Source organism: Quercus robur, chromosome 4 (assembly GCF_932294415.1).
Source record: "Quercus robur chromosome 4, dhQueRobu3.1, whole genome shotgun sequence".
In the NCBI taxonomy this organism is placed as follows: domain Eukaryota; kingdom Viridiplantae; phylum Streptophyta; class Magnoliopsida; order Fagales; family Fagaceae; genus Quercus; species Quercus robur.
Window position 1 is genome coordinate 56,897,946 of NC_065537.1, and position 22,826 is coordinate 56,920,771.

Here is a 22,826-nt window from a genome sequence, read left to right on the forward strand (position 1 = left end):
GAGTGTCTTGGTCGAAATTTAAGTCCTACCTATGGGTGGAAGGACGAACCAAATCACTTACGGGTGCCTTGGTCGAAGTTTAAATTCCTACTACCCACAAGTGGAAGGACTAACCAAGCCACCAGCAAGTGCCTTGGTACAAAATTTAAGTCCTTCTACCTATGGGTGGAAGGACGAACCAAGTCACTCACGAGTGTCTTGGTCGAAATTTAAGTCCTATCTACGGATGGAAGGACGAACCAAATCACTCACGAATGTCTTGGTCGAAATTTAAGTCCTTCTACCTACGGGTGGAAGGATGAACCAAGTCACTTACAGGTGTCTTGGTCGAAATTTAAAGTCCTACTATCTACGGGTGGAAGGACTAACCAAACCATCAGCAAGTGCCTTGGTACAAAATTTAAGTCCTTCTACCTACGGGTGGAAGGATGAATCAAGTCACTCACGAGTGTCTTGGTCGAAATTTAAGTCCTTTTACCTATAGGTGGAAGGACGAACTAAGTCACTCACGAGTGTCTTGGTTGAAATTTAAGTCCTTCTACCTACGAGTGGAATGAAGAACCAAGTCACTCACGAGTGCCTTGGTTAAAATTTAAGTCTTCCTACCTTCGGGTGGAAGGACGACCCAAGCCACAACAAGTGCCTTGGTACAAAATTTAAGTCCTTCTACCTACGAGTGGAAGGACGAACCAAGGCACTCGTGAGTGCCTTGGTCAAAATTTAAGTCTTCCTATCTTCGTATGGAAGGACGAACCAAGCCACCAGTAAGTGCCTTGGTACGAAATTTAAGTCCTTCTACCTATGGGTGGAAGGACGAACCAAGTCATTCACGAGTGCCTTGATCAAAATTTAAGTCTTCCTACCTTCAGGTGGAAGGACAAACCAAGCCACCAGTAAGTGCCTTGGTACGAAATTTAAGTCCTTCTACCTACGGGTGGAAGGACGAACTAAGTCACTCACGAGTGCCATGGTCAAAATTTAAGTCTTCCTACCTTCAGGTGGAAGGACGAACCAAGCCACCAGTAAGTGCCTTGGTACGAAATTTAAGTCTTTCTACCTACGGGTGGAAGGACGAACTAAGTCACTCACGAGTGCCTTGGTCAAAATTTAAGTCTTCCTACCTTCGGGTGGAAGGACGAACCAAGCCACCAGCAAGTGCCTTGGTACGAAATTTAAGTCCTTCTACATATAGGTGGAAGGACAAACCAAGTCACTCACAAGTGTCTTGGTCGAAATTTAAGTCCTTCTACCTACGGGTGGATGGACGAACTGAGTCACCTACAGGTGCCTTGGTCGAAGTTTAAAGTCCTACTACCTACGGGTGGAAGGACTAACCAAGCTACTAGCAAGTGTCTTGGTACAAAATTTAAGTCCTTCTACCTATGGGTGGAAGGACGAACCAAGTCACTCACGAATGTCTTGGTTGAAATTTAAGTCCTTCTACCTACGGGTGGAAGGACGAACCAAGTCACTCATGAGTGCTTTGGTGAAAATTTTAAGTCCTACTACCTATAGGTGGAAGGACCAACCAAGTCGCCCACGAGTGCCTTGGTGAAAATTCGAAGTCTTCCTACCTATAGGAGGACAAACGAGCCATGTCACCCAAAGGGTTCTTAGTCAAAATTTAAGTCCCCTACGCCATAAATAATTTTAGGCCAGCCTGTCAAAGACTGACAAGTCTCTTAGGATCCAAATTGAATCATCACCCCACGGGTCCTTCCATTCCGAGATCACGGACCCATAGGGTGAAGGGGGCAACTGAAGAGGAAAAATTATGCATGATGAAGCTATCTGGACGAAGGTGGCACGGACAGACGTGGCATATACAGACCGAACGGCCACGTGGCATCTAGCCCATTATTATGTGGTCTCCAAGGAACCTTAAATGGAAAATACTTGCGACACACGATTAGCCCTAGTTTGTAGAATCCCAACATGAATAGAATTCTAGAATATACACATATTAATGAGTATCTTCCCCATAAGGAAAAAACTTGTTCCGCAAGCAAAAGAGTCTTACCCTACGCGACTATAAAAACCCAAAGACCCTCAAGAAAAAGGTATGCACAATTTCTCTAAAGCTCATACTCTCTAACATTGTTGAAGCACTCTTCTGACTTAACTTTCGGAGGGTATTTAGCTGGTACCACACTGGTACTCTCTGTAAGGTCTTTTTCTGTGTTGGGCAGGTCTGGTATTGAGCGTGTTGGAACCGTATGGCTCACTGGTGATTTTTTCGGCATCATCAAAAATAATAATAATATTTTGACCAATTTTTATATACCCGTACTTCTTAATTTTTGAATTATTTGACTTTTGCTAACTTTGTCTTATTCATTATCAAATAAAATTAATATGGCAAACGGTGATTCGTTATCTGTTACTTTCACATGGACTAACAATTTTTTCTCTATTAATCATAGTTTGCTAGAAAATTGTGGCAAAAGTTATGATTTTAAATTTTTTTTTTTTTTTTTTTTTTTTTGTTTTGGTGGTGTTACTGATGAAGATTGAAGAATGTAAACACTAATTAGGCTTTTGACACTGACATTGACTATTTATCATCTGAAAGTCCTTCTCCATTAATTTTTTTGATACTAAGGGTCCATTTGGTTGGAGGAGTGGAAAAGTGGGAGGATGAAAAATTAGTGAGAGAATGGAAAAGTAAGAGGATAGAAAAGATTTGGTTTTTTTCTCATGTGTGTTTGGTTGGAAGGGTGGAAAACTTATTTGTTTAATTGGAGAGAAAAAGGGGAGGATGGAAAATGTAGTTTATATAAATGGGAAATGCTAACGAGTGCCCTTAGGGTACTGGTTAAGAATCCACTTAAAGAAAATTTTTATGGGAAAAGAAAAAAATAATTAATATTTTGATAGTTTTTTTCATTTCTCATAAAAGTGATATTAAAACTTTCCTAAAATAGATTCTTAACCAGTACCCTAAGGGCACTCGTTAAATTAACTATTATGTTCTTGTTATATAATAGTGGGAAAATGAGAGGGGTATGTGAGTGTAATAAAATGGGGGTAGTTGTGTAAAATGCATTTCTCATCACTTTTCCCTTCTGATTTTCCTCTCAATTTGGGAGAATAAAAAAAGTGGGCATAGGAGGGAAAACTTTCTTCCCTATTTTATGTCTCTCCTATTTTCTTTTCTTAATCAAAAAGTGAAAAATAATATTTTTCATCCTCCCTATTTTCACCGCCAACCAAGCACTCTCCAATAAAACCAGTTTCAGAGGAAACTCTTCTACAGCGTGAATTGGGGAGGATTCTGGCATTTTACCCCTAATTTTGAAAAAAATTAGCAACATGCCCCTATTTGCAAACTATATAGGAGCGTGCCCCTGTTTCGATACTCGATTATCCTAAAATCGAGTTCAATTAAATACTCGATTTGTAGAAAATCGAGTTATGCCCGATCAAACTTAAAAAAATATATAAAAAAAAAAAAAATTTCCATGGAACTCGAGTGTCAGGAAATCGAGTTCCATGCAAAAAAAATTTTTCTAAGTGTGATTGCTCTATATTCAGGGAGCCCTATAGTAGCGTTTTTAAGCACTATAGTGACGTTTTAAAGCCCTATAGCGGCGTTTTCCTGCAAATATTTTTAGAAGTGTGATTGGCCCATATTCACGATGCCCTATAGTGGCGTTTTTAAGCCCTATAGTGACGTTTTAAGGCTTTATAGCGGCGTTTTTCTGCAAAATTTTTTATAATTATAATCGCTTTGTTTTGGGTGCCCTATAGTGATTTTTTTTAGGCCCTATAGTGACGTTTTTAAGCCCTATAGTGACGTTTTTAAGCCCTATAGCGGCGTTTTCCTGCAAAAAATTTTTATAAGTCCCCATACCAAGTTCAAGGGGCCCTATAGTGGCGTTTTTAAGCCCTATAGTGACGTTTTAAAGCCCTATGGCGGCGTTTTGGAACTCGACTTCCCTAAAATCGAGTTCTATGCTTTTTTTTTTTTTTTTTTAGTTTTATGTGAAATAACTCGATTTTCTACGGATCGAGTATTTTAATGAAACTCGATTTTAAAGTAATCGAGTATCGAAACAAGGGCATATCCCTATATAGTTTCGAAAAAGGGACATATTGCTAATTTTTTTCAAAATTAAGGGCAAAAGGCTAGAATCTCCGTGAATTGGGTACACAACTAACCCAGTTGGTGTGCCACATGATATCATATCACCCAACTTGATGGTGATGTGCCATTTGCTCTCTTTTACTGGTGAATGGTCTCTGATTTGTTGAGTCAGTTCTAGTAATAAAGACACGAAATAATAAAGTTTTCACATTGTTGTTGGATTTCGAGTTTCTTTGTTAACATAGTCATTAATTAGCTTCTAAAAGCTAACCAAAAGCTTTCGTTTCCTCCACAGTGCACACCCAACCCAATACAGAAAAGATGATTAACAAATCAAATGTTTATAGTCTAGAAAACCACGCGGTTGTGCCTAAAGGTTTTGATAAAGCAACCAAAGTCTGTCATAGCATAATGTTAAAATTCCAAATTGGATAGAAAAGAAGGAAAATTATACCTTAACACGTAGTATTTGTCTACCATTTCATTAAAAGATTCTCATTTGTTTAAAATTACTGAGTCAGTAATCAATTTTTATTTTTAAAAAATTTCTAACACAATAATTTTATATAGGTAAGAGTTTTTTAGTGGAACGGTGGATCACGTCATTTGCCCACTATAAGGACCTTATAATTTCTCGACCTTGATTTTTGTTTCAGATTGGTTGCTTACATATTTATGATTTTATTGATGCTTTCTTTCAATAGTCAGGGCAGATTTTAAACTCTAATTAACTAATTTAACGGTAAGTAATGAATCACAAGATCCTATCAAACCAAATTGGTCCAATCAATAAAATACGAATAAAACTTAGATACAATTCCTCAATTGTAATAAGAAATTATACCTAAATTTTATCCTTAAAACAATTAATTTTGTTTTGTACCTGTAATCTACTATTCTTAAAGAAATAAATAATTTGGTTTTAGCAGTAAACCAAGTAATTTTGTTTTGTACCTGTAGTCTTAATAAAATTTTACACATATGCTCTAGAGGAATGAAATATAAGGTACTGATTAACTGTATCATGCACAATAATAATTGGCACAAATTAATAAGATAATTCTCATTTAACTTTGTTTTCTTTCTATAATCTTAACAAAGTGTGTGCAAGCAAGAATTCAAATTAAAGAAAGAATATTGTAATCTCACAGAATTGAACTCATCAAATCATGAACCCTAAAACTATTTCAAACTTCAAAGCTATAGTTAAAGGGCAGTCATTATAAGCACCCCCATAGATTTGGGCTTTGTGACTACCTCTTTGTTTCCTATCTGAACTTGAAGAGCCCCAATATTAGTCCTTATCTTCTGTACCCTGTTTCCTACCCCACAGGAATTTTCCTCCACAACACCCCCAAAAAAAAACAAAAAAGAAAAACAGTGTTCATGCAAAATTACATGCACAAACAAAGAATCAAAAACAAAGTAACCCACTCATTATATGACCTAGTATTTCTCAAACCAACACCATGGTTTGTAGAAATATCAGACTCTAACATAGAACTAAACCTAAAATTAGGGTTTGATCCATACAAAGCTTGCACTCCTTCTATATCATCCATTGTCAATTCCAACTTCTGATCCCTAGGCATTAAACTAGGGTACATTACAGCCTCTGTAACCGAGCTATGTCCCAACCCTAACAAATGGCCAATCTCATGGGTCGCCACCGATTCCAAATCCATCGCCACATTCGATTTCTCCTTCTCAAAATCCACCGCCCATGTCTCCGCCGCATCAAGGTGAAACCTACCACTTTCAGGCGAAAATGAGTGTGCTAAAATCCCGAGAACCCCATCAAATGGCTCTCCGTCGCCATGGTCGCCATTGTAGAACCCTATTTTTATGTCGGCGAAGCCATAATCATCAGTTTCAGTGAAACTCACGGGAATGACCGAAGCCCATTTCCGAAATGCGTGTTTAAATGCGACCCTTATCTCCGATATGGTCAAGTTGTGGATCATGTACTCCGGCGAGAACGCGTAGGTGAGCATCATCGGCATTTGGCGAGACCACCGAGGTTTTCCGGGGAAATACACGTAATGTTTTGTCCCATGCAGCTTGTTGTGGTGGATATCGGGCACGCCGCATCTCGGGGTGAGTATTTGAGAAACGGTGGCGATATCGAGCTTACCGGTAATGGGGAGGCCGAGTTTTTCTTGGTAGAGTGTGAGAGCCGATTGGAACCGGGCATCGAAAACGTTATCAGTGAAAGTATCGTCTCGAAAATGGAAGTAACCGAAACGATGCAAGTGTTTTTTGATTTCCGATATGCCGATTACTTGGCTGCCTATTGAAGCGTCAAGAAAGCTTTTGCTGTTATAGCTTTGTAAAGTAACATGACTATTCAAAGGGAAACCGGGTGTTTTTCTGGCGGGAATGCATGGCGGCAAGCCGAGGATGAAGATGAAGAAGAAGAGAGAGATGAGAGAGTTACTGAATGAGAGAAACATTGGCAGTTTGCTTGGTTTGAAGGTTTGGAAAAATATGGAGGGAGCTTTATTGAAAAGCAAAGGTCCAATTTATAAATGTGAAGTTAATAAAATTTTCCTTTTCTTTTGGATATATAAGAAAGGGAAAATATTCGTGAATAGTTGTTAATGACCACTCTATACATACACAATATTCATAATGTTATACACATTGACCACATTTTTTAAGGTGAAAGGTATGTTACTTACATATATATTGTGTGTTTTAATAACTGAAATCAAGCCTGTCATGAAAACAGTATGTAATACAATATAATAAACATGAAAAATGATATGGACTAAAATCATGCAGTTATGAAAACAGTATCTAATAAAGTGTGTAATACACATAAAAAATGATATATTTATAATATTTTCATAACAAATCATACGTGGCAGATTTAGTAGATAAAAAATAATAATTTTAATAGTAGATTTAAATTAGAACGATCAATAATAATTAATTACCTATAATTTATTGTAAAAATATTATGAACATGTGTAATAAGCAGGGTAGAAAAGAAAACGTTAGGAGAGGATTAGAGTTTGAAAATGTATGACATGGTAATGATTAAAGGGTGTGAATTATGATAGTGATGTAATGGGAATTTTAGAAGAATCTGCCTAATGGTTCTCTTTCAATTGTTAGATTCTGAGTCAGGTAGGCCTGAAAATGATGATGATAATTGGTGAGTGAATCACTGCTTTTTACGTTTTTTCTGGTCACGGTTGTGACTTATATCCTATCCATAAATTAGTGTGAAGCTTGACGTTTACATTAACCGAAGGATAAACTAGTCCCAACTCCCAACCTCATATACATCAACTTTGTTATTATTTCATTTTCAGTTGCTTGAGCTTATCTTGTAAATGAAGCCAATCTATCTTTTAGTTGCAACTTTTAAGGTTTCAATTTTTCTTCAATATAGCTTAGTCAAACCTTTTTTTTAAACCTCAAAAACTCAGTTTATAATTGTACCCATGATCAATTTTTATTTAACTAATTTTAACTTGTACTTCCAATATATATTCAGGATTAGTGGGCTTGTGCTTTTTGGATTAAATTTTTGCAGAAAATGTACTTTCATTTATTGAAAGTTGGTAAGAATATAATATTATACCTAAAAAAACAGAGTTACAAATACTGTATATATATCATGTCATTCTAAGTTAGGAGTAGGGAATTCAAACAACATTATTCTAGCTAGTAGGGGACATGAGCTTAGGCCAAATATGAAGTGGATTAAGAATTTGTTATTGTTATTATTATTACTATTACTAGAAGGAATAAGCTAAGTTAATAATGAGTTAATTTTTATACATCAATGTCACACGTATACTAATACTATGCAATGGACATCGGCTTAACATTTTTATATATATCAATGGAAATTTATGAAATGGTTGATCATTTGAAAAGTGTGTACCTCAAGAAATTACAGATATCATTTTATTTTATTTATTTTGTGTGTGTGTGAGAAAGGCTATAACCACCAGAAGCAAGTACTTGTGGTTGTTGAGATATATCATTTTGGTTTTAACTTTCTCCTCTGTGTATTATATATATAATAGGAGTGAGGATGACTCAATGTATCTCATTGGCTCTGAGTAAGTCATGAACAATAGTGCTTGCTGGGCGTGTAGAAGACTCAATGTTCAACCCTGCTGGGAAGTAGGAAAGTCATAAATTAACAACTACCATGTCTGGGGACTACATATTATAGTTGCTTGCTTGATTTCTATCAGAAATTTCCCAAAGTATCCATATATATATATATATATATATATATATATATCCTATTGTTTATCATATATTTCTTTTCAAGAAAGGTCATTTTATCAACTTCACTAACGGTACCCGAAATTTTCATGTTATCCAAACAGATAATGCTTTGCCTAGCTTGGTATACAAGCTGATTGATTGAAATGGATGTCTTCCATTAAAAAGGGAAAGCATACACAGCAAAAGGATTTTTATTTTACAACGTCCCATATATTTATTTGGAACTTTTTTTTGGTCAATTGCAATTTATTTGTTTGGGCTGTATTTGATTTACGGAAAATTCTTAAGTAGTCTTGGAGTGTAGTGAAATGGTGCTCCCTTCTCTTACATTCATGGTGAACCACACTATGAATTTAATGAACAAACCCCACCATGAATGTGAAAGGAAGAAGCACTATTCTCCATGCTCTTGAAGTATCTAAGAATTACTCTTGATTTACAATATGATTTTTTAATGATTTCGGCCCATTTTTATTAGTACAACTTTCCATAAATAGGTATGAACCAAATGAGTGTCATTGGGAACCACCCCCACCTCCAAAAAAAAAAAAATGATGTGATTTCCTATATTTATGATACATAGATAGAACTCCATACCAAACGAAAAAAGCCACTTGATACAAAATTTAATTTTTTCACATAACCTTTTAAGCTTTAAATTTTTTGTATTACCACTTTAATTAATTGCACTTCGAAAGTATTTAATAATTTTTTAGAGAGTTTGCTTAAGAGTACTCAAAGGTGCTACAATTTTAATTTTTAAGACCCACATTTATGTGAGAAGAAAATATACTACACCAAATGTGCAAAATAATTTCTTTTGAACTATGTTGATGTCTTATTAAATTTTTCTTGGCATTCTAATAAGTAAAGAACGAATCTGTTTGTTTCAACTTATTTGCTAGTCTATTTTAGTTATTTGGTAAGGTTACAACTTTGTTGGTATAAATTTAGACTCTAATGTTGATTTTATGAGGAATTAGGCCAAAGTTGATTAACTAACCAATTATGAAACTAAAATCAACTTAGGGTTAATCAAATCATATAAACAATATTGCCAACAACAATAAATTGTGAAAAATAAATAACACAACAATATGATTACGACATGAAAAACCAATGGCAACACTAAAGGAAAAAAAAAGGGGGGGGGGGGGGGGTTTATCCACTAACCCCAAGGAAACAAATCCACTAAATTGAAATGAAGTTTTTATAGAAAAGTAGGAGGGTGGAAAACTCTTTTATTTGGTTGAAAAGAAAAATGGAATGATAGAAAATGTAGTTTATATAAATTAACTATTATACACTTGTTACATAATAGGTAAGAAATATATTTATTTATACTCATTAAATAATATAAAATTTACCACATCATACATATAAATTTATATTATTATTTTTATTATTATAATGTAAAAATTACAATAGTGTACTTGCATTAAAAAACTCATTAAAAATTATAATGTAAGAAAAACGTGGTCAACAACTGGGAAACTTTACAATAGTGTATTACATATTATAATGTAAAAATTACAATAGTGTATTACATATTCTTAGCAACGTGGTCAACAACTGGGCAACGTGGTCAGCAACATGGTAGCAATTGGGTATTTGTGTAAAAATGCTTTCACAGCACTTTTCTCTCCACATTTTCCTCCCGATTTGGGAGGATAAAAAAAGTGGGCCTAGGAGAGAAAACTTCCTCCCCTGTTTTCTGTCTCCCCTATTTTCCTCTCTCTATTTTCCATCCTCCTTGTTTTCACCCCAATCAAACACACCCTAAAAACAGTGGGCCTAGGGGAGAAAACTTTCTCTCCTGTTTTCTGTCTCCCCTATTTTCCTTCTCCAACCAAATAGTGGAAAACAACATTTTCAATCCTATTTTCCTCTCCCTATTTTCCATTCTCCCTGTTTTCAGCCCAACCAAACACACCCTAAATCACATTGATAAGGAGAGAAAGGTTGTATTATTTTATAATTGATGGTGTTATTTAGCTTAAGTGACTTGTGCCAAAATATGCTTAACCCACACATACGAGTTGAGGTGAACAGATTGAGGTATAAATAACAAAATGTCTTAGGGTCTGTTTGGATAGAACTTATTTTGCTGAAACTGAAAACTGAAAATACTGTAGCAAAATAATTTTTAAATGTGTGAATAATGCTGTGGGACCCATTTTTAATGAAAAAGTTGATAAAAAGTGGAGTTTGTGAGTCCGTGAACAGTGCACAAGTGCACTGTTCACAGTTGAAAAGTCAACAAAACCAGCTCTGAAAAAAAAAAATTTCTGAAAACGCACAAAGTTGAAAACGTGAACGTGGACGTGCTATCCAAACTGCACCTTAGTTCTCTTAATGCCAAGGCTAAAAAAATTCAAACTGAACTTTATGAATTTTAAGGATTTTACTTTGGAAATAGATATTTTATCAAAATTTGAAAAATAAAAATGATTTTGAACCGTTCAAAGAATGTCTTAGAGAAATTGAGAATAAATTTAGTGGGATTTTTTTTTTTCTTTTTAAATCTTAAACTGATAGCTATGAATATGAATTTTTAGGATTCAACTCATGTGAATTGTCTTGAGGAGTTATCTATGATTCTATATATGGAACTACCACCACCACACCCATCTAACGATATGTGGAAGAAAAAAAAAATTGAAAAAAATGTTGTTTAAACCCAGACGACTTAATTGCCAATTTCAAAAAAAAAATATTACAAACACAAACTATTTTACAACATTTTTACAAATTATTGTTATAGCCAATTTTTATTGGTTTTCATTTGAACCCACTACTAACATTACTTTTTCATTTATTAATTTCCACTAACCACATCAATAGTTTGCAGATCTAGCATTTTTTAATAAACAATCACAATCACACAAAAAATATGTAATTGTTCATGTGTTCATGAGAACTCTTGTAAATTGATATGATTCATAAGATAGATGGGTCAATCCCCGGACCTTCATAGAGGGTTGATATACATATCTTTCACACTTCTATCATTTCCTTATTTCATCCAATTGTATTCAAAGAGAAAATATGAATACGATGTGGTAAGTTAATAAACAATCACAATCACACAAAAAATATGTAATTGTTCATGTGTTCATGAGAACTCTTGTAAATTGATATGATTCATAAGATAGATGGGTCAATCCCCGGACCTTCATAGAGGGTTGATATACATATCTTTCACACTTCTATCATTTCCTTATTTCATCCAATTGTATTCAAAGAGAAAATATGAATACGATGTGGTAAGTTTGTGTAACACAAAATGTCTTCTTCTTTTTTTTAATGTATGTGCCAATAAGGCTAAAGTCCTCTCTCTCTCTCTCTCTCTCTCTCTCTCTCTATATATATATATATATATATATATATATATATATATCTTTCACACTTCTATCCTTTCCTTATTTCACCCAATTGTATTCAAAGTGAAAATATGAATACGATGTGGTAAGTTTATGTAACACGGAATGTCTTCGTAAGACTCTTAGCAAAGTTCACCTTTTTAAATTGGTTTCACCCGAATACATAACAATTTATTCATTAATGTTTAGCTTGCTTTTTTCTTTTTTCTTTTTGGGTGTGGAGTCCATAACTTTAACCCAATCTGTGTAACCTATAAATTTGGCCCAATATATTAAGACCAATATGGGCCAGAAAACAAATGAAAACAGTAACTATCGTCTTTCTTTACTACTACGATTAACGTACAAAGGTTGAATTTCCACAAGTTAGCTCGGTTTCCTTTGTGTTACACACTTGCGCCTCTTAATAATTTTTTATTGGATTAAAATTTTAAAAATTCTATTATTGGATTACATGTTATCTATGTTATCAACCTGCTTGCAAAATTTTATGTCATTCGGATAGTATTTTATTATTTGATCTAGAAAATTATCTTCTTTTTTTTTGCATAATTTAAAAATATAAAAGCTTGAAATTGAAAATTTTGATAAATGACATAATTATTAATCTCTAATCCTATTGAAATTTTTGGAAGCATGAAGAAAATAATATAATCTAATGATAGATTTATCAAAATTTGCATCTAATTAAAAGGTATTGAGTACCATAACATTACTTAAAATGACACAAGATCAATTTTTTTTATTAATTAATTAATTTAATAATCACATAGTTATAAATTGAACCTAACTCAATGGAACTTTTTTTGGATTTTTACTTTTTATTAATAAAAAATTTCTAAAGACAAAAACACTGACCAGTGACTACAACAGCCTATTTGGGCCCAAACCTTCTCCATCTGCAAGGGGAAAAGCCCAGGCTATTTGAATTTAAGGTAAAGTTTAATCACTGGAGAAGCCCTTTTCTTTTTTATATGGTTGTCTAAAACGTAGAATTTGAATTTACTATCTAGAGTTCAATGGTGATAATAATAATAATAATAATTATAATTATAATAATTAATGATTCTTATTAGCCATATATTAGAAAAAGATTTGGGATCTAGTCTTGTCTATACGAATATTGTGGAAATTATGATCGCAGCTTTGATAGATATATTACTTAAAGAAAAAGAAAGAATTTTCATTAGGATGGTAGAAAAAACCTTGCACAATATTGAGCATTGTCAAAGTCTTCCACACAGAACAGGGTCATATCAGTTGCAACAAAAACACTGGAATTTCAAAGATCAATGTCAAAATCAACATCACAGCCCAACACAATCATGTGCAAAGCAATAAAATAATGCCCTTTTGGATTGAATGTATAGGGTGGCCAAAGACTCTGACGGTAGCTTAACCGGCACTCATTGATATTTTCAACAAAGAAGATGTTTAGATTTAAATCTCGCCTCCTCCAATTATTGAATTATCAAATAGAAACTATGCAGGGAACTTCAGGGTCTACCAATCACAATGAATCCCATCTATCACAGGCTCTTCAACTCATCTCTTCAATTGAAACGAATCCTGACCATCCAATCAAAATTCGACCCCTCAAAATCTTGTATCTTACGATCCCGGTCAAGAGAGATGAAAAGGAAAAATTAAAAAATAAAAAGAGAGAGAGAGAGAGAGAGAGAGAGAGAGAGTATGTATAAGCTAGTGACAAGACCAAGCTTCTATAGATAGGAAAATTATACCATATTTCGGTTATATGTAATCTCTTTCTCATACAAATAGGTCTCACTGATGTGTGAGATCTACCCGCAATAACAGGAGAGATGCATTTAGCCCATACATGATATACCTCTTCATATAGATGGTTGTATGGTGGTTTTTTTTTTTTTTTTTTTTTTGTGTTTTTGTTTGTGTGGTTTAGAGTTTGGGAGTAGGTGGTACGAAATACAAATGATTAAAAGAGTGAAATTATTGAGGGGTTTCGTTTGTGGGCTGACAGCGGGGAGAGATTAGAAGATGGGGCCCACGAACAAATTCGGCTCAGAATTCAGATCCATTGATTCAGAGAAATCAGGACCCAGATTTATTAAAGAGCTCGCAGAGAAAGAGATACAATGTTAGTGGGAAATGGCCCCCATCTTGACTCAGCTTGATGGAACAACCTTCTGAAACTACATATATTTCTTGCAAATTTCCCTTCTCACAAAAAAAAAAAAAAAAGGGATAATCTTTGTGGGTAATCTCTTACCATAATTTTAAACTTTCTCAATTTTATTTTACAGAGGTTTTATCAAGATAATCTTAATCACTATTATGGGAGCATTAAAAAAATTATAAAATAATGAAGTGGAATATACTTTATTTTATATAAATATATATATATATATATATATTGTTTTGACAAGTAAAAGGTGTAGCAACATTGGAACTTCTATGGCCCAAGCATAAGAGAGTTTATGAATTATTTAAGGGTCATGTCAATGAATATTTTTAAAGTAATAATTAATAAATATAATAAAAAAAATTTATATCATTTTTATAAACAATATAAAAAAATTGTTGATAATATTTATTATTTTATCATTATTTCAATAAAATATTTTTAAAAATAATTTCTGTGTTAACATTTTCCCTTTATTTATTAATATCTCTCCTAATAAGTTCTCGTTGAGAAAAATATCTGGAATATCAATTGAATAGAAGAAGCTTCTTTATCCTCTTATATTTATTTGAAATCCTGACACAGTCAGAAAAGCTTGGTCCAAAAACCTGAGAAACTGTAGAATTCTGTCATAATATATATTTTTATTTTAAATTGCTACAAGACCTTGTTGTCTTTATTTTCTGTCTGGTGATAGTGTCATGTCAATTCAGTGATTAGAAGAGTGTGTTACGGAAAAAATAATAATAATAATAATAAGGAAAAGTTTGCTGTGTTTTGAGACGAAATGGGGCCTCCATCTCAAATCAATTTCACACTCATACCATTTTGGCAATGACTGAAGGAGCAAATGCCACCACTTTAAGCAACATTAATATAGAAAAAATCTTGATATATAATCTAGATTTTCATGTGTCACTAAATAAAATAAATTTTCATGAGACATGGTCATGGGGTTCATTACTTTAATGATTGAATTTTGTATAATATTAGTAACTAAAATTTTTCAGTTGTAATAGAGAATATATTACTAACAGAAATTATGAAATGGGAACTCATAGTCATGGCATTAACTAAGGTAAAAATCCAAATTACACCCTTAAGTTAGGATGAATTATAATGTTTTTCTCTTAATTTTATTTATAATTATTTGTCTTTAAACTTTAAAATTTTTATTAAGTTGATCATTCCATTCAGTATTATTGTTTATAAAAGTGCCGTTAAGTCTAATAAAATATGATCTCATGCCACGTGTTTAGTGACATTTTTATGGACATATATATATATATATATATATATATATAAAAGAATGGACTAATTTGACAAGAACCTTAAAGACATGTTTAGATTGAGAGGGAGGGGAAGAAAGTAGAGTAGAGTTGGCTAAAAATTTGTTAAGTTTGAGGCAACTCTACTCTACTCCCCCTCCCTATCTCTTAATCCAAATAAACCATAAGTATTAAGTGTAAAGACTGAAATGATAAAAATAAATATTAGTAACCAAAATGATAATTTATCAAAACTTAAAAATGTAAAAGTAAAATATACTTTACTTAAATTTTAACTTGCCTATGACAACCACAATAATTGAACTCGCACATGCACTCAAAACTTTACCTTTTGGATTTGTTTGATTGTAAGAATATGAATATCTACTTTTTAGAATAATGATAGTTACACATTGTGTATTGGACACATAATTAAACTCATGTTTTTAAAACACAATTTTATCACGTCACAATTATAATTGAAATTATATTTTCAAAACACTATTCTTCATAAACTATGTACGGTAGTGTGTAATTAGATGTGTGTAACAATAATTAGGACCACTTGAATAAAGTTTAGAGCAAAAAATAAGAGTATTTAGACACTTGTAGATATAGAGTTAGGAGTTAAAAAGTGTCAGCACTTGGAAGTACAATTAAGTGAAGACAAACTCATCTTTATGCAAAGTTTAGGACCTAAAGAAAACTCCTACATGCAAATTGAAAATGGTCCCCTAGAGAAAAGAGAGAAGACGTAGAATTGAAGATGGGTATTGGTCCCCTCCTTCTCCCCATGCTTCTTCATCTCTTTTGCAATCTTCTTTGTGTTTCATTAAAAGAAACAATGTAGTCTTATTCTTCACAATGTGTCACAGTTACCCGACTCTGTTGGTTTTAGTACGAGTGAATGAGAGACTGTTTGGGAATCAAAGTTTGTTATGTACACGTGTCAAACACCCAGTTATCCAGTACAAAGTCGAGAATTCCTTCTTATCTCGCTCCCTGCTTTGTATGAACTTGTTTGTTTGCTGTGAAAATTGTTAACGTTTCTCTGCAGAACTATTAATTAAAAGTTTCTTTTGGGGCATGTACGACAAGATAGCACCACCAGCAACATCAGACGGTGGACCATAAATAAATACCACAGTGTCAGAAATTTTCATTCACTCGATTGGGTCCCACATCTTTGGATGCCCAACAGATCTGATTTTTTTTTTGTTGGTGATATAATCAACTGAGAAAGACTCTGATCTGATTTGTATTTTGTTGGATCAGAGTGTTGAGTTTGAGCCATTAGCCATACATACATATTTATGACAAACCTGTGTTCAGGGATGTTCAAACTTCAAACATGTACGCTTTTCTTTAAAATTTGCATATTTACCCAAAAAAAAAAAAATAATAATAATAATAATAATAATAATAATGATATTCCTTGCCTATTTCAGCATTAACTTGTTCACATTGTTACTATATTGAAAAACTAATAGATTCTTAAAAAAATATTAATGTATGGACCAAGAACTTTACAGTTCAAAAGACATATTTTAGTGTTTTTGATAAATATTTTAAAAAAAAATCTAATACTACATGTTATTTGAACCTTCAGAGGTTAGTTTTGTGAAAGAAAGTTCTCTAAAAAAAATAATAAATGAAAAAGAAATCCCATCTGATTTGAAGATCATTGGAAATATAATATCATTCACAATACCATTTGTTTTTATTGTTTATATATTGTTTTTGTAATTTCTGGCAGATTGAAAAGACTGCTTTAGTTATAGATCTTTTATTTTACCAAATTTCCAAAATGTCAATAACATTGACAAGTACCATCAATGTCAGTCAAGTAATATGCTCTTTTCTCTGCATGGCAGAGACCAGATTTTTTTTTTTTTAGAAAAAAGCAGACACCAGAGATTTTTTTTTTTTTTTTTTTTTGAGAAAACAGCTTAAATTATTACTTTCTTTTACTTAGTTTTTTAAAAAGGGTTTTATTTTGGGCACAGTGTTTGTATAAATACATTTTCAATCTAAAAGAGGTACCTAATGATTTGTATTTACCGTTTTACCGCAAGCAAAAAGGGTTGTATATGATTGTAGACAGGGCATTTTTGCTAATTTTAGTCTCTGTTCCTTTGTTATTAAATGTGATTTGCTTCAAGCTAAAGTTCATGTCAGAAGATTAAAGTCAGTGCCCTGTAAATGTAACAGCAGCACTTTTTTTTTTTTTTTTTCTCTGAATAATTTAATTTCTCATGTAGCACTTATAATTACAGGAATACCTACCATTTTTTTCCACAATAATTCAGACCATCTAAAAAAGAAAGGAAAGAAGAGTGGTCACAATCAGCCAATCTTGGTCAATCTTCGCTGTATTTGGAGAGATATCTTTCGGTGGAACCCATTTTTTTGGCCTACCCTAATTTATGACTGTATCAACTACTTTACAGTCTGTGTTACATTACATACTTGATTCAAATGAAAGATAAATCTGCACTTCTTCTTATTGAAACCTTTTTTTTTCTTTTTTTTCTTTTTTGTACATAAAAAGTATTTCAATATGCACTTATTTATTTATTTATATATCAATTTTTGGATTTACTTTATTTTGAAGATAAAAATGCAGTTTATCAAATTAATATCAACTAAAAAGGGTTTTAAGTGATGGTTTCATGGTAATGACATCTTTTTTGTGATGTTTTATTTATGTGATTCTATCTTCACATCTCCATTCTCCTTCTTTTACTATCCCCCTATAAAATAAAATAAAAATCAAATTTTATTTTGTATCATCTTAATTAGAGAACTAAAACAACAATCGAAATAGTCTGGAGTTTCCATGACATAACCTTTAGCTTACACTTAAATTTGCTAGTACATCTATAATCTATAATCTCGATTAAGATATATTTTTATATATTTTGAGGTCTAAAATGATACATTTTAATTTTTTAATATTTAAATTAAAAATAAATATTACTTATTCAACTATTTTATATATATATATATATATATATATGTGAAACAGATTAAAATTTCAATAGGGTTAGATTTATATTGGTTTATTATTTTGGGGCCTTCTTTAAGGTAGTTGAAAGAATGCATAATCCTTCTATATTTCTCTTTTTTTTTTTTTAAATAATTATCATTCCATGATTTTGAAACATTTTGGTACAATTTTAAAGGCTTTTTGTTTATGTAATGGGGACTTTTGAGACCTTTTACAAATTTTTGGGCCAAGTGGCACCTTAGGTCTAGGCTTAGATCAGGCCATAATCATAATCTAAATGCTTGCTTTGATATTAATATTTAAGGAATATTTATCAAGTTAAATATTGATTTTTGTCTCATTTTTCTCAATTGATTCATCTTTTTTTTTTTTTTTTTTATCATAATCATATCCATTGATTTGATTCATTTAAATAACATGAGAGAGAGAGAGATTACAATAGCAACCCCTTTAAATTTAAGTAAATTGTTTAGAACACTAAGAGGTAGGGGCAAAACCACCCTTTTGCCTTGGGGACTATTGCCAACAAAAATTTTAAAATTTTCTTCATGTATATATTTTTACATGAAGAAAATTTTAAGAGGTCATCTGGGCAATTAGTTTTATTTTTGAACCCATTCTACTAGAATAATATTTCTCCTTTTTAATTTTTTTTTTACTCCCTTATTTGGTTAAGTTTGGCTGTTGAGTTTAAGTTGTGAGTTTGTTTAATAAAAGAAATATTATTTTAGAATTTTAATTTTTACATTATCTAAGACTGAGTCTTTCATTGTTTTTGTTAAGTTTCTCCAATGCTTAATTTAGACTCAACATGTTAAATAAAAAACACTAAATAAAGAAGATTAAATAATTAGGATTGTAAATGAATCATGTCATATATGACTTATGAGAGCTTGACTTGAAAATAAAGACTTGTTTATGTTCGTTTATTTAGAAAATAAAGACTTGTTTATGTTCATTTACTTAGCAATGATCCAAGCTGACACTTAAGTTTAGACTCGACTATTAAATAAGCCAAACTCAAACATAATAATGTGTTTGTGAACAATCTCATGAGTTTTATAAGGCTCAATTAATGTGTGTGTGTGTGTGTGTGTGTGTGTGTGTGTGTGTGTGTGTGTGTGTAAATGTTTAAAATATACTTATATAAACTTGATAATGGATTGTGTGGGTTTGAAAATAAGTTCACAAGATTTTTATTTTTATACAATTTTTAACAATACAATGTTGGTGAATTCAATTTCTATAAATTTATATACAAAAAACATTCTACCTAATTAACATAATAAAAATAATTTCAATTATAGTTTAGCATACAGATATAAGTATAGATTTGTAAAAGGTTAAAAAAAATTAGTCCTAGTGTTTAATATATATGAGAAAAGAATAAGTTAATCAAATTAGCCTGTGAATAAGGTTGAACTTGTTTAATAGGAAAATAAACCAAATTTGAACATATAATTTTGTTAGGTAATAAACTCGAGTTTGACTTATATTCAAAATAATAACTTTTAAGGACAAAGTTTGGCAATAAACTTGGTTGTAACTTATGGTTATCAGTATCCTGATCCAGATCTTAAGATTTTACGATTCTAATATCCTACATCCCTAAACCGTTTTGAATCTCATTAGCATCTCTACTAAGGTCAAATCCATGTGGAATCCTAATTCGGATCTTAGAATCTTACAAGTACTCGATCCTATAGCAATACTAAAGATCCTGTGATATAGAGGAAAATTAAAATAAAAAAAAAATCTTCTTCCCAAATTGATAAAAGAAAAAAAAAATGTAATCAACAAATTAACCTAGTAATCCTAGCCCAAATTGATAAAATATAAATAAATAAACATATATGAAAAAAAAAATTCCTAAGGGTCACATCAATCATAAGTCATCACCTTAATGACTTATCCTAATAAAAAAAAATCACAAAAGACATAAAAGAAGAGAGGAGACTAGACTACCAAAGAGTTGAAGGCTAGTTCAAGAATCTAAGAAATCCGACAGTGAAGCCACCATGAGAAAGACCATTGACAACAATATTGAGTTTTTTTTTTTTTTTTTTTGGCTAATTCCGCTGTCAGTTGCTTACTCATGAGATGTATTGGCTTTCAGTTGCTTAATTTTTATTGTGATCAATAAAATTTTAGTTGATATAATGTGTTCCTGGCTAGTGTATGGCTTAATTCATCATAATTATTTGTTGTAAATTGTGATGACTTAATTTTCTAAACTAATCTCATGAGAAAAATTGTTTCCAGTGAGGCAATGATAATGTCTAGACGTGGCAAATGGACGGGTAGGGTCGGGTCGGGTTCGTTTCAAGTCAATCGGGTATGCAAGTCAAAAATGGATCAATCGGGTTGTAGATCGGGTCGGGTTGACCCGTATTTTTTAAACAAACTTTTTTTTTTAATTACAAAAAACAAATTCATGCCAACCTTTTTAGAGAGAATGAATAAAATCAATTAAAGAAATGAATTGCACCTAATGCCACTTGTTAATATCCTTCAAATTCTAATAGTTTTGAGCATGCATGACTAAAATTCTTTATAGTCATAAATTCGTGATGAAAATGTTTTCAATGTTAATAACTCACTTTCAAAATGCTTGTAATTACAAATTTCAATTTCAAAGAGAGATAGATCTTAAGGAACATCAAAAAGTATATATTTTAAGTTTACACCACTAATAATATCATTCCCACCAAAAAAAAAAAATGTGGAGCAGTGGAGGCGTAGGTGTGGTTTGAAGATTAGGTGTTTGGTTTGCTTGTTTGGACTTTTTTATTTATTATTTTTTATTATTTTAGTTTAGTAGCTTCAACTGGTTTTGTCACTTTGTGCAAGTAGACAAGTAGTGTTAATGTGTTAGAAACTTAGTGTGTGTTTGGTTCCACTTTAAGGAGCCAAAATGCACGTTTTCGAGCTGAAAATCCAAAAAGCGTGTTTGGTAACGAAATGCAAACATGCGTTTTAGAAAAGCCCATTTTCCAAATACAAAAGACTCACAAGATATCGTGCGATAGCTAGGCACGAGCTTTTGCAAAAAGCCACAACGCGTTATCAATGTTACCGTTGAAAGCTACTATGAATTTCCCAAATTGCTCACTGTGTTTCAAAAGGCAAATCATGCTATCTATAGTCCTTAGTTCTAGAACTAGATCTCATCTCTTTGCTACAATGGATACTGCTGAAGTGAATTGGGTCTTGATTTTTTATGAGAATCGTGGAGTTACTGATCAACACAATGATCAAAAAGCTACCTCAAATGGTGGTGCCGAAATGGGTCTTGATTCTTGATGTGCCATAAGGCTATGCACGAGAAGAAAACTGTGACTCACAGAAATCACTTTATTGAAGTGTGGGTACTAGGTTAAGCATGCAATATGTGAAACACAGAGTTAGAGAGAGAGCTGTTGAAACTTGAAAGAAGACAAAATGTGAAGAAGTGTATGCAGAGGAAAATAGAGATAAGGGAGAAATAAAGAAGACAAAAGGTGAAGAAAATGTGGCTGAGAAAAAAACGGAAAGAAAAAAAAAGGAAAAAGAAAAAATGTGTTGGGTTGGTTATACGTGTGGTGTGGGGCAAGGGCATAAATAAATATTTAAAAAAAAAAAAAAAGCTTATGAAAAAATAATAAATTATATTAGAGTAATGCTATCTTTAAAATATTTTTACAACAAATTTTAGTTAACAATATTTTTACAATAAATTTTATTTATTTATTATTATTATTAAGTAGTTTTTTTTTTTTTAGTAAGTATTATTAACTAGTTGATTTAAGTATGAAATAAACTCTATTATATATACATTGTCCTTTTTGGTATTTTATAACTCAAACTGCTATTTTTATAAGCGTTAACCAAATACTTAACTTTTTAAAAAAACACTTTTTAACAGTTTTTACCAAATACTCAACTTTTTAAAAAAACCCAATTTCATACTGCACTTTTTGAAACCCCCACTTTTTTAAAAAGCACTTTTTAACAAATTTGTTTACTTGTTTTCAGTTTTCCTTTCATTTTAACCTTTTTTTTTTAATAAATGGGTTGTCAACTTGTCATGTGACTTTTATTGGCTGAGATTCAGGCGATTGCAAATGATATAACTAGTAAATATGTCCCTCCCCAAGTGAACATATTTTATTGTTTAGGCGGAATTATCCTTACTTGTTTTTTAGTACAAGTAGCTACAGGATTTGCTATGACTTTTTACTATCACCCAACGGTTACTAAGGCTTTTGCTTCCGTTTTTATTGGCTATTGGCTATTGGCTAGGCAGTAGGCTGCCACCTAACCATGCTTTATGCTTTATGCACCTAGCACCTAAGGTATAATCTAAATATTTTTTAGCAATTTTTTTTTTTTTTAAAAAGGGTCGTTTCACGGGTTAGTTGGGTTGGGTCAATTTGAGTCGCAAAAAAATCAGGTCGAGTCACGAGTAAGCTCGTCTTTGCTTTAGGTCAAAAAATTCAGGTTCAAGACAACAAATTTTGACCCGTTTCACCATATCTAATAATGTCTTTAGGTGACATTGGTGGTAGTGGCAATGGCACTTCGCCTAATACATCTACACCTACTCATTTGAACTTTATTTATGTATTTGGTATTTGGTATTTTACTTTTTATTAGTAAATTCATTAATTTGTGTCAAAAATTA

The 22,826-nt window shown here is 32.1% G+C and overlaps 1 protein-coding gene across 1 annotated transcript; it reads right to left on the reverse strand.

The window, feature by feature from the left end:
* Window positions 1–5,188: 5,188 nt before the first annotated feature.
* Window positions 5,189–6,631, reverse strand: LOC126723068 (metalloendoproteinase 4-MMP-like). Its single transcript, XM_050426304.1, has one exon. The coding sequence runs from the start codon at window positions 6,538–6,540 to the stop codon at window positions 5,482–5,484; it is 1,059 nt and encodes a 352-aa protein (XP_050282261.1). The 5' UTR covers window positions 6,541–6,631; the 3' UTR covers window positions 5,189–5,481.
* Window positions 6,632–22,826: the final 16,195 nt, after the last annotated feature.